This window comes from Ylistrum balloti, unplaced genomic scaffold, assembly GCF_031769215.1.
Source record: "Ylistrum balloti isolate Yb309-2 unplaced genomic scaffold, AGI_CSIRO_Ybal_v1 Utg369640, whole genome shotgun sequence".
In the NCBI taxonomy this organism is placed as follows: Eukaryota; Metazoa; Mollusca; class Bivalvia; order Pectinida; family Pectinidae; genus Ylistrum; species Ylistrum balloti.
Window position 1 is genome coordinate 910,299 of NW_026781901.1, and position 18,070 is coordinate 928,368.

The 18,070-nt window shown below is 37.0% G+C and overlaps 1 protein-coding gene across 1 annotated transcript in view; it reads right to left on the bottom strand.

Moving 5' to 3' along the window:
• The window catches only part of LOC132554264 (signal peptide, CUB and EGF-like domain-containing protein 1), a 116,899-nt gene extending 99,415 nt beyond the window's left edge, over window positions 1–17,484 (bottom strand). The window contains exons 1-2 of the mRNA XM_060218575.1: window positions 17,460–17,484; window positions 14,086–14,541 (exon numbers count right to left, since the gene is read on the bottom strand). Coding sequence (XP_060074558.1) covers window positions 14,086–14,541; window positions 17,460–17,484 — 481 coding nt within the window. The remainder of the gene's footprint in view (window positions 1–14,085; window positions 14,542–17,459) is intronic.
• Window positions 17,485–18,070: the final 586 nt, after the last annotated feature.

Here is an 18,070-nt window from a genome sequence, read left to right on the forward strand (position 1 = left end):
CACGGTTACCTCTCCTTTAGTTTAAATATCAATGTTAGCCCTAGTAAAATGCCAAATGTAAGATAAAAGCGAAAAAATCCTTGATTGTCCTAAAATGTCAGACGAACAGGTTTGTGTTAAGTAGGTAGGGAGGCCTATAAAACTGTCAACAACACTTCAAACGATTATTTATCTTAAACAAATCGAGTTTTTCCCCAACATTAAACTTGAGGTTTTCTTGTGAATAATAACACTATGAGGAATGAGATAATCAATACTTGTAACCCCATCTTATGATAATTATTATGTGATTAAATCTTATCTAAAACCGTGTGACAATACTCTACCATTGCTATCGGAATCACAAGCTATTGCCATATCGTCATGCAAAATACACAAAGACCAGTCTGTCTGGCCACCTAACCCGCTCCGGTACGATCCGATAAAGAACACGAGCGGAATTGTATTTAAGACACCGCAAGCCTTTGGTCCATTGAAGGCAAGCATAGTAAGCTTACTGATATGTAAAACAGAAAACCCCTATTATACCATGCTTGTAAATCTACTGAAACAAAGAAGAAGAGAATGACGTCTTATTTATTTAATAAAAACAAAACGCAACGACATATCTGATGAGCCATACTTGTGACAAGAACATGCTTATATCTATCAGCTCCGCGGTTATAAACAAATAAACAGTTACTCCGTCGAGAAAAAAAACAAAATAAACAAACAAACAAAAAAATCGTCAACGATTTTGTCGAGGTTAGTATGCTTTAAATACTGAAGGGTCGATTGTTATTGATTCACGTTAAAATCGTCTTGTGATGTATCTGGGGAAGGCTTGGGGGAATTTAGATCCTATCAACGTAACACGTGTTCTCAGTGTTATTTCAATTTCGCAAGGGGAGGTCGAACGTACCTCCGAAAAAATAGGATAGCATAGTAAAACCAGGTAAAGAAGGGCGAAGGGGAAGTAAACAGACGGTGTACAGAGGGGTGAACATAAAGTAAACAGGCAGCGTACAGGGGGGCGACAATAAAGTACACGGTGTACAGAGGGGCGACTATAAAGTACACGGTGTACAGAGGGGCGACTATAAAGTACACGGTGTACAGAGGGGCGACTATAAAATACACGATGTACAGAGGGGCGACAATAAATTACATAGACGGTGTACAGAGGAGCGACTATAAAGTACACAGTGTACAGAGGGGCGACTATAAAGTACACAGTGTACAGAGGGTGAGTATAAAGTACACGGTGTACAGAAGGGCGACTATAAAGTACACGGTGTACAGAGGGGCGACTATAAAGTACACAGTGTACAGAGGGGCGACTATAAAGTACACGGTGTACAGAGGGGCGACTATAAATTACACAGACGGTGTACAGAGGAGCGACTATAAAGTACACGGTGTACAGAGGGGCAAAACTGAAGTAAACAGACAGTGTATAGAGGGGCGACTATAAAGTAAACAGACGGTGTACAGAGGGGCGACTATAAAGTACACAGTGTACAGAGGGTGAGTATAAAGTACACGGTGTACAGAAGGGCGACTATAAAGTACACGGTGTACAGAGGGCGACTATAAAGTACACGATGTACAGAGAGGCGACTCTAAAGTACACGATGTACAGAGAGGCGACTCTAAAGTACACGGTGTACAGAGGGGCGACTATAAAGTACACGGTGTACAGAGGGGCGACTATAAAGTACACAGTGTACAGAGGGGCGACTATAAAGTACACGGTGTACAGAGGGGCGACGATAAAGTACACAGTGTACAAATGGGCGACTAGAAAATACACGGTGTACAGAGGGGCAAAAATGAAGTAAACAGACAGTGTACAGAGGGGCGACTATAAAGTACACAGACGGTGTACAGAGGGGCGACTATAAAGTACACAGCGTACAGAGGGTGAGTATAAAGTACACGGTGTACAGAAGGGCGACTATAAGGTACACGGTGTACAGATGGGCGACTATAAAGTACACGGTGTACAGATGGGCGACTATAAAGTACACGGTGTACAGAGGGGCGACAATAAAGTACACGGTGTACAGAGGTGCGACTATAAAATACACGGTATACAGAGGGGCGACAATAAAGTACACGGTGTACAGAGGGGCGACAATAAAGTACACGATATACAGAGGGGCGACTATAAAGTACACGGTGTACAGAGGGGCGACAATAAAGTACACGGTGTACAGAGGGGCGACTATAAAGTACACGGTGTACAGAGGGGCGACTATACGGTGTACAGAGGGGCGACGATAAAGTACACAGTGTACAGAGGGGCGACTATACGGTGTACAGAGGGGCGACGATAAAGTACACAGTGTACAAATGGGCGACTATAAAGTACACGGTGTGCAGAGGGGCAAAAAATGAAGTAAACAGACAGTTTACAGAGGGGCGACTATAAAGTACACAGACGGTGTACAGAGGGGCGACTATCAAGTACACGGTGTACAGAGGGGCGACTATAAAGTACACGGTGTACAGAGGGGCGACTGTTAAGTACAAGGTGTGCAGAGGGGGCGACTATAAAGTACACGGTGTACAGAGGGGCGAACATAAAGTACACGATGTACAGAGGTGCGGCTATAAGGTACACGGTGTACAGAGGGGCGAACATAAAGTACACGATGTACAGAGGTGCGGCTATAAGGTACACGGTGTACAAAGGGGCGAACATAAAGTACACGATGTACAGAGGGGCGACTATAAGGTACACGGTGTACAAAGGGGCGAAAATGAAGTAAACAGGCGGTGTACAGAGGGGCGACATCAAAGTAAAGAGAAGGTGTAAAGAGAGGTGACAATTAAGTAATTAGACTGTGTAGAAAGGTACGAAAATGAATTAAATAGAATGTGTACAGAGGGACAAAAATATAGTAATGAGCTGGTGCAGAGATAGGCAAAGTAAACAGACGGTGTATAGAGGGGGAAAACAAAGTAAACAGAAAGTGAAAAAAGGGTAAAAATAAAGTAAACATACAGTGAACAGAGTGACGACAATAAAGTAAAGAGACTAGGTACAAAGGGCCGACAATAAAGTAACGAGACTAGGTACAGAGGGCTGACAATAAAGTAAAGAGCCTAGGTACAGAGGGCCGGCAATAAAGTAAAGAGACTAGGTATAGAGGGCCGACAATAAAGTAAAGAGACTAGGTACAGAGGGCCGGCAATAAAGTAAAGAGCCTAGGTACAGAGGACCGGCAATAAAGTAAAGAGACCACGTACAGAGGGCCGGCAATAAAGGAAAGAGACTAGATACAGAGGGCCGGCAATAAGGTAAAGAGACTACGTACAGAGGGCCGGCAATAAAGGAAAGAGACAAGATACAGAGGGCCGACAATAAAGTAAAGAGCCTAGGTACAAAGGGCCGGCAATAAAATAACGAGACTAGGTACAGAGGGCCGACAATAAAGTAAAGAGCCTGGTGACAATAAAATAACGACACTAGGTACAGAGGGCCGGCAATAAAGTAAAGAGACTACGTACAGAAGGCCGACAATAAAGTAAAGAGCCTAGGTACAGAGGACCGGCAATAAAGTAAAGAGACTAGGTACAGAGGGCCGGCAATAAAGTAAAGAGCCTTGGCACAGAGGGCCGACAATAAAATAACGAGACTAGGTACAGAGGGCCGACAATAAAGTGAAGAGCCTAGGTACAGAGGGCCGGCAATAAAGTAAAGAGCCTAGGTACAGAGGGCCGGCAATAAAATAAAGAGACTAGGTACAGAGGGCCGACAATAAAGTAAAGAGACTAGGTACAGAGGGCCGACAATAAAATAACGACACTAGGTACAGACGGCCGGCAATAAAGTAAAGAGACTACGTACAGAAGGCCGACAACAAAGTAAAGAGCCCAGGTACAGAGGGCCGGCAATAAAGTAAAGAGCCTTGGCACAGAAGGCCGACAATAAAATAACGAGACTAGGTACAGAGGGCCGACAATAAAGTAAAGAGACTAGGTACAGAGGGCCGGCAATAAAGTAAAGAGACTAGGTACAGAGGGCCGGCAATAAAGTAAAGAGACTAGGTACAGAGGGCCGACAATAAAATAACGACACTAGGTACAGAGGGCTGGCAATAAAGTAAAGAGACTAGGTACAGAAGGCCGACATTAAAGTAAAGAGCCTAGGTACAGAGGGCCGACAATAAAGTAAAGAGCCTAGGTACAGAGGGTCGGCAATAAAGTAAAGAGCCTAGGTACAGAGGGCCGGCAATAAAGTAAAGAGACTAGGTACAGAGGGCCGGCAATAAAGTAAAGAGACTAGGTACAGAGGGCCGGCAATTAAGTAAAGAGACTAGATACAGAGGGCCGACAGAAGGTCGACAGAAGGTGTACAGAACGATGACAATAAAACAAACAAACTGTATCCAGAGCTACGACGATATAGCGATAAGTCGATATAGCGAAAGGCAGCAATATATTTAACAGATACTGTACAACGCGTCCATTATAAAGTCAGCTGAGAGTGAGATCGGTGACGATATAGTGAATAGTCGTTTTATAGAAAGGCACTAATATAGTTAACAGTATATAGAATAGAGACAATAAAGTCAGCAGACTGTATACAAAGGGACGATGATATAGTGAGGTTTTAAGAGAAAGATAACGATATCTTTACTAGATTGTGTACAGAGGGACGACGATAAAGTGAACAGTCGAAGTAGAGAGAGTTAACGATATGGTCAGCAAACAGTGTATAAAACGGAGACAGCATAGTGAACATACAGAGTACAGAAGGGAGACAGTTTAGTGAACATACAGTGAATAGTAGGGAGACAGTTTAGTGAACATACAGTGAATAGTAGGGAGACAGTATAGTGAACATACAGAGTAAAGAAGGGAGATAGTATAGTGAACATACAGTGTATAGAAGGGAGACAGTATAGTGAACATAGAAGGGAGACAGTATAGTGAACATACAGTGTATAGAAGGGAGACAGTATAGTGAACATACAGTGTATAGAAGGGAGACAGTATAGTGAACATACAGAGTATAGAAGGGAGACAGTATAGTGAACATACAGTGTATAGAAGGGAGACAGTATAGTGAACATACAGTGTATAGAAGGGAGACAGTATAGTGAACATACAGAGTATAAAAGGGAGACAGTATAGTGAACATACAGAGTATAAAACAGAGACAGTATAGCGAACATACAGTGTATAGAAGGGAGACAGTATAGTGAACATACAGTGTATAGAAGGGAGACAGTATAGTGAACATACAGAGTATAGAAGGGAGACAGTATAGTGAACATACAGTCAATAGTAGGGAGACAGTATAATGAACATACAGTGTATAGAAGGGAGACAGTATAGTGAACATACAGTGTATAGAAGGGAGACAGTATAGTGAACATACAGTCAATAGTAGGGAGACAGTATAATGAACATACAGTGTATAGAAGGGAGACAGTATAGTGAACATACAGAGTATAAAAGGGAGACAGTATAGTGAACATACAGAGTGTAAAACAGAGACAGTATAGCGAACATACAGTGTATAGAAGGGAGACAGTATAGTGAACATACAGTGTATAGAAGGGAGACAGTATAGTGAACATATATAGAAGGGTATAGTGAACATACAGTCAATAGTAGGGAGACAGTATAATGAACATACAGTGTATAGAAGGGAGACAGTATAGTGAACATACAGTGTATAGAAGGGAGACAGTATAGTGAACATACAGTGTATAGAAGGGAGACAGTATAATTTACATACAGTGTATAGAAGGGAGACAGTATAGTGAACATACAGAGTATAAAAGAGAAACAGTATAGTGAACATACAGAGTATAAAAGAGAGACAGTATAGTGAACATACAGAGTATAAAAGAGAGACAGTATAGTGAACATACAGTGTATAGAAGGGAGATAGTATAGTGAACATACCGTGTATAGAAGGGAGACAGTATAGTGAATGTAGATGGGAGACAGTATAGTGAACATACCATGTATAGAAGGGAGACAGTATAGTGAACATACAGAGTATAGAAGGGAGACAGTATAGTGAACATACCGTGTATAGAAGGGAGACAGTATAGTGAACATACATTGTATAGATGGGAGACAGTATAGTGAACATACATTGTATAGAAGGGATACAGTATAGTGAACATACAGAGTAAAGATGGGAGACAGTATAGTGAACATGCAGAGTATATAAGTAAACATACAGAGTATAAAAGGGAGACAGTTTAGTGAACATACAGAGTATAGAAGGGAGGCAGTATAGTGAACATACAGAGTATAGAAGGGAGACAGCATAGTGAACATACCGTGTATAGAAGGGAGAAAGTATAGTGAACAAACGTGTATAGAAGGGAGACAGTTTAGTGATCATACCGTGTATAGAAGGGAGACAGTTCAGTGAATGTAGAAGGGAGACAGTATAGTGAACATACAGAGTATAGAAGGGAGACAGTATAGTGAACATACCGTGTATAGAAGGGAGACAGTATAGTGAACATACCGTGTATAGAAGGGAGACAGTATAGTGAACATACCGTGTATAGAAGGGAGACAGTATAGTGAACATACCGTGTATAGAAGGGAGACAGTATAGTGAACATACCGTGTATAGAAGGGAGACAGTATAGTGAACATACCGTGTATAGAAGGGAGACATTATAGTGAACATACAGAGTATAGAAGGGAGACATTATAGTGAACATACAGAGTATAGAAGGGAGACAGTATAGTGAACATACCGTGTATAGAAGGGAGACATTATAGTGAACATACAGAGTATAGAAGGGAGACAGGATAGTGAACATACAGAGTATAGAAGGGAGACAGTATAGTGAACATACCATGTATAGAAGGGAGACAGTATAGTGAACATACAGAGTATAGAAGGGAGACAGTATAGTGAACATACCGTGTATAGAAGGGAGACAGTATAGTGAACATACCGTGTATAGAAGGGAGACAGTATAGTGAACATACAGAGTATAGAAGGGAGACAGTATAGTGAACATACAGGGTATAGAAGGGAGACAGTATAGTGAACATAGAGTGTATAGAAGGGATACAGTATAGTGAACATACAAGGTATAGAAGGGGGACAGTATAGTGAACATACAGAGTATAGAAGGGAGACAGTATAGTGAACATAGAGTGTATAGAAGGGAGACAGTATAGTGAACATACAGAGTATAGAAGGGAGACAGTATAGTGAACATACAGAGTATAGAAGGGGGACAGTATAGTGAACATACAGAGTATAGAAGGGAGACAGTATAGTGAACACACAGAGTATAGAAGGGAGACAGTATAGTGAACATACAGAGTATAGAAGGGGGACAGTATAGTGAACATACAGAGTATAGAAGGGGGACAGTATAGTGAACATACAGTGTATAGAAGGGAGACAGTATAGTGAACATACAGAGTATAGAAGGGGGACAGTATAGTGAACATACAGAGTATTGAAAGGAAACAGTGTAATGAACAGACAGTGTAGAAAAATGATTTCAATCAAAACCGATCTGAAACCTGAAAATAGAATAATTGAAATTTCTCCAGTCTATTGCTACTTAAAACATAGAGATTGATTGGTGTAATTTCCAGTACAATACAATCGCCTGACAGACGTATTTCAAGCATTGTAAATGGAGACCTAACGTCATGACTAATTATAAACAGGTTATCTATTTGACGTATCTTGGCACTTACTGACAACACGGCCATCATTTCATGTTAACAAGATACGGAAGTATAGTCTCCAACAATTTAACAGTTGTCTTTGAAGTTTTATAATAACATCTGTACACGTGAACCGTAATACGTGCCCCCTTTTAAACAAGTGCGTTCCCAGCAGAAAACCAATCTTCTTTCTCTAAAGTTGTTAATGAACATTTTCAAATAAAGTCGCGTATAAAAATAGTACAGAGGGGTAAAAAAACAGACATTGTACAGAGGGACGACCATTACGTACAATGACAGTGTTAGAGGAGCGAAAGTGAAAACACACAGTGTACAGAGGGAAAAATAAAGTTAACAGACAGTGTACAGCGGGAAAAAAACTAGTTAACAGACAGTGTACAGCGGGACAAAAACAAGTTAACAGACAGTGTACAGCGGGACAAAAACAAAGTTAATAGACAGTGTACAGCGGAACAAAAACAAAGTTAACAGGTAGTGTACAGAGGGACAAAAACAAAGTTAACAGACAATGTACAGAGGGACAAAAACAAAGTTAAGAAGTAGTGTACAGTGGGACAAAAACAAAGTTAACAGACAATGTTCAGAGGGACAAAAACAAAGTTAACAGACAGCGTACAGAGGGACAAAAACAAAGTTAACAGACAGTGTACAGAGGGGCGAAAATAAACTAAACAGACGGTGTACAAAAGGCGGTGGAATGAGATGAACTTATAAAGGATCGACAATAAAGTGTACTGAAGGCGACAATATAGTGAAAATGCGGTGTAGAGAGGCCTTCTTGTGGTCTTCATGTTAGGAATATGACCTATTGGGACTGTTATTGGCAAATTTCCCTCAATCTCTAATAAAATGTTCTATTTTACTTAAGTTTTTTTTCCAAATTATAAATGTATACTACATCTTATGTAGGAATGCCTTTGATCCTATATTATCTACGATGAGTCTGGAAAGCATAACATGGTCACTCGATGACTTATATTCAATTTATTTCACTTCATAAAAGAACCGCGTGTGATAAGGACCCCGTGAACAAGATGGTTAAGTGTGTTTGTATGTTTGTTTGCACAAGAGGCCCTTGCTGTCAACCCGATAAAGATATGAGTACCTATCAATGTCTCGTTTGCTTTGAATAAAACAAATAAAAAGGTAAACAGAATAGCACGGTGACAATAAGTGTTATTTTTACAATAACAGATTACACTTTTCGATATCGGTTGATTCGGAAATTATTCGTAGAATCAAATGGAAATTTGTTGGTCTAAATTAGGATTAGTTAAACATCCTCTGCATGGCGTGACCGTGTCATCTAAACTCATATCAAATTCATTTCTACATTTTTCTTAATATAACCCATCTGCAATTTAGGATATAAGAAATGTAGAATGATCTATTGTTTCTGTATAAATACATATGTGTCAGCATAGTGTACAGGACCAAGGTCACAATGACAATATCCTAAAGTCTTGATTTCAAATCAATTTCAAAACCGATGTCGTGAAATTGATCTAAAGGAAATCAACAAGCATGTTATGTATGTTTCATATATCTCTCATACATGAGAAGATAGTATGTCTAATTTCTAAAACAAATATATACGACGGCATATGATGCGAGTTAGTGAAGAATATGTGAAAATATCCCCATCACATTAATTTCACTAAATTGACAACAGGCGCGTCAGACAAAACCTGATACTTGAGATAACACTCGTCAGTAACAATTGAACAATTTACTTTACAAATAATAGTGTGGAAAGGTATTGATTATCACTTGTAAAGCATATAATAATAAAAGAGTTAACTCGATATTGGTTAGGTGGTGTTAATATTAAATTAGTGTGTAGGAGTATGTCTATGTTAGCTGATTCCGTTACTGGTTTACTGGGGTTATTTCGTTTGTTTTACAAAACCTCGTGTTTTTTAACATAAAGCATTTGTCAATTACATGATGCCCAAAAGCTTATTAAAGATATTCTTCTTAAATAGTACAATGCTGCATGATAATACATTTAAATGTAAACAATTACAAAATGTGTTTTCATATAAAAGACTCGGTTTGATTAAGATCTTTTTGATAAAATAGAAATTGATCAAGCGTTTTCAGATCTATTACCACGTGATAGAGCTCTTCACGTTAACTATATATCTAGATAAAATGATACTTCCGGAAACTTCTTTAAAGCAGTTACTGTCAGATAAATGGTTTATAGATAAACCATTAACCGGTAACGGGTTTAAGGAATAAAGTATCGCTATTTAAAATCTTAAAGTTTAACTAATTTTCTGATACAAAACTGTTTTAAAAGCCTATCAAGATGCATAAGATAAGAGTTTCAAGGATATGCGTCGACAGACGATGCTTTTTGAGTCAAGTAATGAGGTACTATGAGGGAATATGTTGAAGGATAGAATATACAATGTATTTAAGATAAAGAACTGTTCGATAAAACATTTTAGATAGAGTATTTATCTGATAAAGTGAGTTCATACCATAAAACAGTATCAAACGCATTAATTGTATATAACATCTAGGTTTATCAATTGAAAGAACAAATGTCAGCAGATAGAATTATAAACAATATTTTCAGATAAAGTCAAATTAAATTTAGCAGATAAAATATTGTCTGATTAAGTACATTTTGATAAATAGAACTCTTATTGGTTTGACAATTTCGTTGTTGTTAGACTAATCATTGGAATATAAAGTATGAAAGATCAAGTTTATGAAGTGAAGAATTGTATAAAAAAACATTGGCGGATAAACCTCTGTATTATAGAACATTGTAAAACAAGCAACTATTTGTCAGATAAAAAGGTAAAGCTATGTCAGACAAAGTGCCCAGATAAAGTATGATCTGATAAAGGCGGGTCAAATAAAAAACCAGCTGAAGTATGGTCTGATAAAGGTGAGTCAAACAAAATACCAGATAAAGTATGGCTTGATAAAGGTGAGTCAAATAAAATACAAGATAAACTATGGCCTGGTACAGCTGTGTTAAACAAAACGTCAGATAAAATATTGTCTCATTATGGTGGGCCAGATGGGTTGTCGGATAAAGTGTTGCTCGATAAAGCTTTATCAATAAATTATCTGATATATCTGATAAAAACATTGACAAATCAAGCACTTTTAGATAAACTACTATCTGATTAACCTTCGAATTATGTCACATATTTTACATTTGTTATGAAATTTAAGTCTAGGTCTTGCCCAATATCAAATTAAGAAGATAAGACCTGATCACGTGATAGTTAAGATACTAGTATAATATCCATTGGTGGGTTAGAAAAACATTTTATATCTCATCAAGTAGTTAAACTACAAATGTATTTAACATTGTTTCGCTATATGTACATGGATAGTTATGTTATGGATATATAACTATGATATAAGGCACATAACTAACAAAAGTAGATAAATAATTGATTGTTCAAGTAAAAATGCATATAAATCAAAGCAAAATGCTAATGTGATTTTTTCATGCTTATTTCTAAAAGTTTACCTTTTTTAATGCACAATCAGGACTTTTCACGTGGTAATTGCTGTCTCTTCAGTTACGGATCACTGAACCTTATTCCTACTCATTATGGTTATTTTTATAGATGATGATTAACAATTCCATATAAGTCTCCCAATGTAAGTAAACTAGTTTGACACTGGTGCGAATTATTGACCGAGATTTGTAACACGATGCTATTTCAGATTTTTGTACAAAATTACCTAAATTGTTTTACATTTTAACTAAACAATGCAGCAAATTTTGTCAGTTTCCAATGTCAAACATTGACAGCTGATATTTTTTGTATCGGAATAATATCATTATATTAATTATGCTAATGTTTTTAAGTGGCACCATTAAATGAATGGTTTGACTACATGCTGAACCACTGAAAATAGCAAACACATTGAATGTTTTACATGTATCTCGTATCAGACTTGTTGAATGACTTAACTGGTGGCCAACGTATTGAATGGTTACAAATTCATTGAATGATTCAATTAGTTGCAAACTATTGCATGTTTTCACTTGGCAAAATATTTTAACAGGTGATATATTTTAATATGTGGCAAGCTCATTGAACGATTAAGATGGCGATAAGTTTACTGAATGTTTAAACTATAGTCAAACTTAGAGAATTTTTAACTAGTGGCAAACTTAATGAGTATTTTAAGTCGTAGCAAAAATATTGGATGATTAAGCAGTGGTAAGCTTACTGAATAATTAAGTTCTGGTCAGCTTACGAAATGATTAAGCAGTGGTGTTCTTATTGAATGATTAAGCTAGTGGTAAGTTCACTGACTGATTTAGGAGTGGTAAGCTTGCTAACTGATTAAGCAGTGGTAAGCTTACTGACTGATTTAGATGTGGTAAGCATACTGACTGATTCAGCAGTAGTAAGCTTACTGAATGATTTAGCAGTGGTAAGCTTGTTGACTGATTTAGAAGTGGTAAGCTTGTTGACTGATTTAGATGTGGTAAGCATACTGACTGATTCAGCAGTAGTAAGCTTACTGACTGATTTAGCAGTGGTAAGCTTACTGACTGATTTAGATGTGGTAAGCTTACTGAATGATTTAGCAGTGGTAAGCTTACTGACTGATTTAGATGTGGTAAGCTTACTGACTGATTTAGATGTGGTAAGCTTACTGACTGATTTAGCAGTAGTAAGCTTACTGACTGATTCAGCAGTAGTAAGCTTACTGACTGATTTAGCAGTGGTAAGCTTGTTGACTGATTTGGTAGTGGTATGCGTGTTGACTGATTTAATAGTGGTAAGCTTTCTGACTGATTTAGCAGCGGTAAGCTTACTGACTGATTTAGTAGTGCTAAGCTTACTGAATGATTTAGATCTGTTCAGCTTACTAAATGATTAAGCTAGTGGTAACCTTATTCAGTGATTTAGCAATTGTAACCTTATTCAATGATTAAGCTAGTGGTAACCTTATTCAATGATTTAGCGGTGGTAAGCTTATTGAATGTTTAAGCTAGTGGTAAGCTTATTGAATGTTTAAGCTAGTGGTAAGCTTATTGAATGTTTAAGCTAGTGGTAAGCTTACTGAATGTTTAAGCTAGTGGTAAGCTTATTGAATATTTAAGCTAGTGGTAAGCTTACTGAATGTTTAAGCTAGTGGTAAGCTTACTGAATGTTTAAGCTAGTGGTAAGCTTATTGAATGTTTAAGCTAGTGGTAAGCTTACTGAATGTTTAAGCTAGTGGTAAGCTTATTGAATGTTTAAGCTAGTGGTAAGCTTACTGAATGTTTAAGCTAGTGGTAAGCTTATTGAATGTTTAAGCTAGAGTGAAATGCAAATCTTTGTCAATCCAAATAAATAATGTCAGGTTCACAAATGAGAACAAGGTTTACAATAACGGATTCCTTATGCAAACTAACGAGTATTTAACGCGTCCAGCTTCATGTCGTATAAAGAAATATAATCTTTATCAATAAGATCACTATGACAACCGTAACACTACCCCACAATTTTCATCAACCTGCATCTTTTGGAACCTTGTGTTACGATTTTGTCCGTCAGTTGACGACTTCTTGCACAAAAAATAAAGACACATCCAAAAGATACATCCAGATAGCAATTACAGCAGTCAGGAAATAGTTTTAGCATCTCTGAACATTTACTGAATTGACTTCTTACACAAATATAATACCAACTGCATTTCAATAAAGAAACATGTGTCGTGACGTCATTGTAATTATGACGTCATATCATATATTCTTTCGAGGTCAAATCTAAAATATATTGAAAAGTGTAAAATCATATGACATAAAAACCTATGATCTTATTCAACATATTGAATTGCATGCTATGAATATTGTCTTTTGAATTGTAGCATTCATGCAATGTTGTGCAACATCAAAGATAAAACATACGACTGATAATATAGTTTACATTCTACCAACAGATAATGATTGTCCTCTAATTGCTTTCATAAAATATCATAAATCAAATTTTATATTCTACATTAATTAACAAATACGGTGTCTTCTCGACAAAAACATGCTTAAAAATATACGGTATTTTAATAGTATTACAATCTCAACAAACCCATTCGTGAACGTGAATATTACCTAACCCCGTAAGAAGAACCAATTAGCGGAATATGAAGACAGATTAAAGGGACATTTCAGAGCTTAAATCGCTATCGTTTAATTCATTCAAGCAAAATGTTGCCGTCAACCATCAGTATAGAATTAAGGAGTAGAAGATAAAAGTAACCTTTGAAATCCAAAACGATACATGTAGACATACTTTTGATACTTAGAAACACTACAAAACATTCACAGCATGACCCGGGAGGAACCATCACAAGAGATTTATTAAAGATACGAGGCGTTATCAGAGGAGTCACTACCAGTCAAAACATACTAAGTGTTATCTGTGAAGTCACCAATAGCCAGAACATACAGAGTGTTATCTGAGGAGTCACCAATAGCCAGAACATACACAGCGTTATCTGTGAAGCCACCAATAGCCAGAACATACACAGCGTTATCTGAGGAGTCACCAATAGCCAAAACATACACAGCGTTATCTGAGGAGTCACCAATAGCCAAAACATACACAGCGTTAACTGAGGAGTCACCAATAGCCAAAACATACACAGCGTTATCTGAGGAGTCACCAATAGCCAAAACATACACAGCGTTATCTGAGGAGTCACCAATAGCCAGAACATACACAGCGTTATCTGAGGAGTCACCAATAGCCAACACATACACAGCGTTATCTGAGGATTCACCAATAGCCAAAACATACACAGCGTTATCTGAGGAGTCACCAATAGCCAAAACATACACAACGTTATCTGAGGAGTTACCAATAGCCAAAACATACACAGCGTTATCTGAGGAGTCACCAATAGCCAGAACAAATACACAGCGTTATCTGAGGAGTCACCAATAGCCAAAACATACACAGCGTTATCTGAGGAGTCAACGATAAACAAGAACATACACGGCGTCATCTGTGAAGTCACCAATAATTAGAACATACACAGCGTTTTCTGAGGAGTCAACGATAACCAGAACATACACAGCGTTATCTGAGGAGTCAGCAATAGCCAGAACATACACAGCGTTATCTGAGGAGTTAACGATAAAATACATAACGTTATCTGTGTAGTCACCAATAGCCAAAACATGCACAGCGTTATCTGAGGAGTCACCAATAACCAGAACATACACAGCGTTATCTGAGGAGTCAACGATAAACCAGATCATACACAGCGTTATCTGAGGAGTCACCAATAACCAGAACATACACAGCGTTATCTGAGGAGTCAACAATAACCAAAACATACACAGTAAGATACACACCGGGATTTGGAAGTCACCAAAACCAAAAGACACTAAGTAACATTTGGGGAATCACCAAGCCCAAAAAGATACTCAGTATAATTTGAGATGTCACCAAAACCAAAATATACACTTTTTAAGTCGAAGCGTCAAAAAAGCAAAAGATACACAGCATGATTTTAGGAGTCACCAAAACCAAAGATATAAAGGATAATTTGAAGAGTCACCAAACCCAAAAGATGTCATGTTTAATCACCTTACCAAAAGATACACACATGATCCGAGGACACCCAAAACCAGAAAGATGCAAATCTGGATCCGAACGGACTCGACACAAATATTTCTTCGGAATATTCTGAGGTCACAAAACCGAAAGGTTAGCCAACATTAAAAAATAGGCAAGAAAACCAAAAGGGAAATATGACTATCTATTATTAAGTTATATAATTGACAGATTGAAATAACTTTTAACAACGATAATTTACATTTTGTAAGACTATAGCGCCAGTTCTCACTATACATTTGTAAAATGTATATGGGAAGTATTTTACTCAACCAGTAGGGAACACTTTATAGGAAGTCATGGAAATAACATATTTCGGAAGTATAAACAAAATAAATTGAAGTATAATTTACAAATTAAATTAGCTGAAATTTTAATTTCTGTCATGACATACGACTGTTTTAGGAACATTTCAAGTCGCACTACCAGAGAAGATACAACTGTTTAACATTCCGTTATCAGAAACTATGCGAGAAGTGTGTTATGTGTACGACAACAAGATATACTAATTGAGATAAAGTGTTAAAACATGATTATTATCAAGTCAAATCCCGAAGCCAAACAAACATAGTATTAACTGTAGGCTTGTTCGTGTCATATTTTATTTTTTATTTTGTTTTCATAGTTTTGTTTTGTTGGGTTACACCAGAACTACAACGTATGAAGTGACAATATAAAAGTCCTTGATTGAAGTGTTTACAGACATACAAAGAACAAAAAATTGGGGGAGTTGACATTGAAGTCTTTAGACATTTATCATCCTATACTTACAATTTTAACAAACCTGTGATAATGGTCAAATAATACACTGATGACGTATGGAGAATTAATGGTGAAAGATATCATTATTTCATGTGTACAGTTATTAACCCGGTATGAGGAAACGGCAATCACCTACGCGTATTTTGTCACTATGACATCGTTTTTCCAATAATTACTGAATCATCCGTTTAAAGGAAATAGGAGTGCGAACATAAACGCACAGTGTCGGTGTTATATCCTTAGTTCAGACGAGGGATTCTCCATTAAAATTAATTTAAACATCTTAACCAATTAAAATCCTATAAAAAGATAATTACTCTGTTTCCTTCTTTGAAACATCAAATGCAAACGTCAAATTTCATATTTTATCTAATAGGGAATCGAACAGAAAAAGTACTTGAAAAATATCATTCTCTCAAACATTGTCTTTGAAATCAAATATATAAGGGTAAAGGGCAATCTGCTATGCCATGGCATAAACGCTTAAATGTGATGAACTTTGGCCAAATATCTAAACTGGATACTAATTATCCGTGCTGGATTTTTTCCACCGATTTTTAATATTTTTTGATAGAATGGACGTAAATAAATTAAGATAAAGACACGTTCTTACTATACAGCACAACTCAAATATCCTTCATAGATATTTATATGATATCAGAAGTATTCGGCAAGTTTACCAATAGCTACTCTTAATTGTATAGGTTATCTGTTGAGAAAGAAAGGTTTATAACAATGATAACATTGAACAAATGAAATATTATATTGTTTCAGACACTGTGTATTGGATCCTCTGAAATGAGATAATTTTAGTGATATTGCAAAATTAAATTCACAACATTTATAACAAGTGTTCGGTTTAGGATAATTGTTTATCAGCAAACACAAATCCAGGATATCATAACAGCAAATCTCTGAGCCCTCAACAACTATACGCGAAGAATACAAATAATTATGTAGGTTAATATAGACAAAAATAATACACATGTTTTGTAAACAAAAATTATTAGGAAGGTATTTTATGTGGTCATCTGCGTCATAAAGAAAACAATTTAAGATATGTTTCGTCATTATATACGATGTTATAAATATATATTTCAATGACGTCGAAACCATAATTGTCATCTTTCTTCAATCAACGATTAAGATAACTTTTTTGTGTGTGATCTGTTGCTATCTATACGATCCTGTTCCAATAATACTACACTGTCGTGTCCCAACACTTTATGAGATGACAGGGCCATTAGTAAGCTCTCCAGACCGTTTGACAGTAATTGTCACGGCAAAGTCATCCAGAAAAGTCTAAAACACCTAAACAATACTAAGAATCACATTCCTATAACATGACAATTAAAGTAGAAATAAACATCCCGGTAGATAGTTTTATTCCGGATATATAAATTGTAAAGAACAAAAACTCACCTGAAATGATCAGAGTCCACTTCATGCTTGTTTTCATTCTGCACTTTTTAATATTAGCTCATGTGGAATTAATTACCCGCCAAACAAACTGTCGTCTGCTGACTTTCGTCCTGTTCGCTAAGGATGATGGGCTATGTCCATCAATGACTCGTCTTCTTCTGTTATCAATCGCTGAATGGCCTAGGGGGTGCTCAGAAGGAAAAAAACGATGATGACTGCAGGTATATTTCCTTTTTGTGTGTGACAGAAAGGGAATTGACATCAGTGGTTCGTTGAAACGTTCAACACTTTTTTCCTAATAATATTCCTTAGAGTTTATCGGAAGCTGAACTAAACACACTCAATTATTTTATTTCCTTACTGCCGCCTGTGTCGACCACAAACTTTCCCGCCCTCCATTTGTTTATCCAAAGTAGCTTCACAGACATTGACTTACTCTGCACCTGAAGTGTAAGAGTGTATCCCGGACGAATTGGAGGAAAGAAACATACACCGTTTCTTTTTCTGACTTAATTTTCCCTTTGATGTACAGTCGTTTCTAAGTTGTTACTGTCAAATACTGACACCTAAACACAAACATAGAAGCTATCGATGCTGAACAGTTTTTTTCT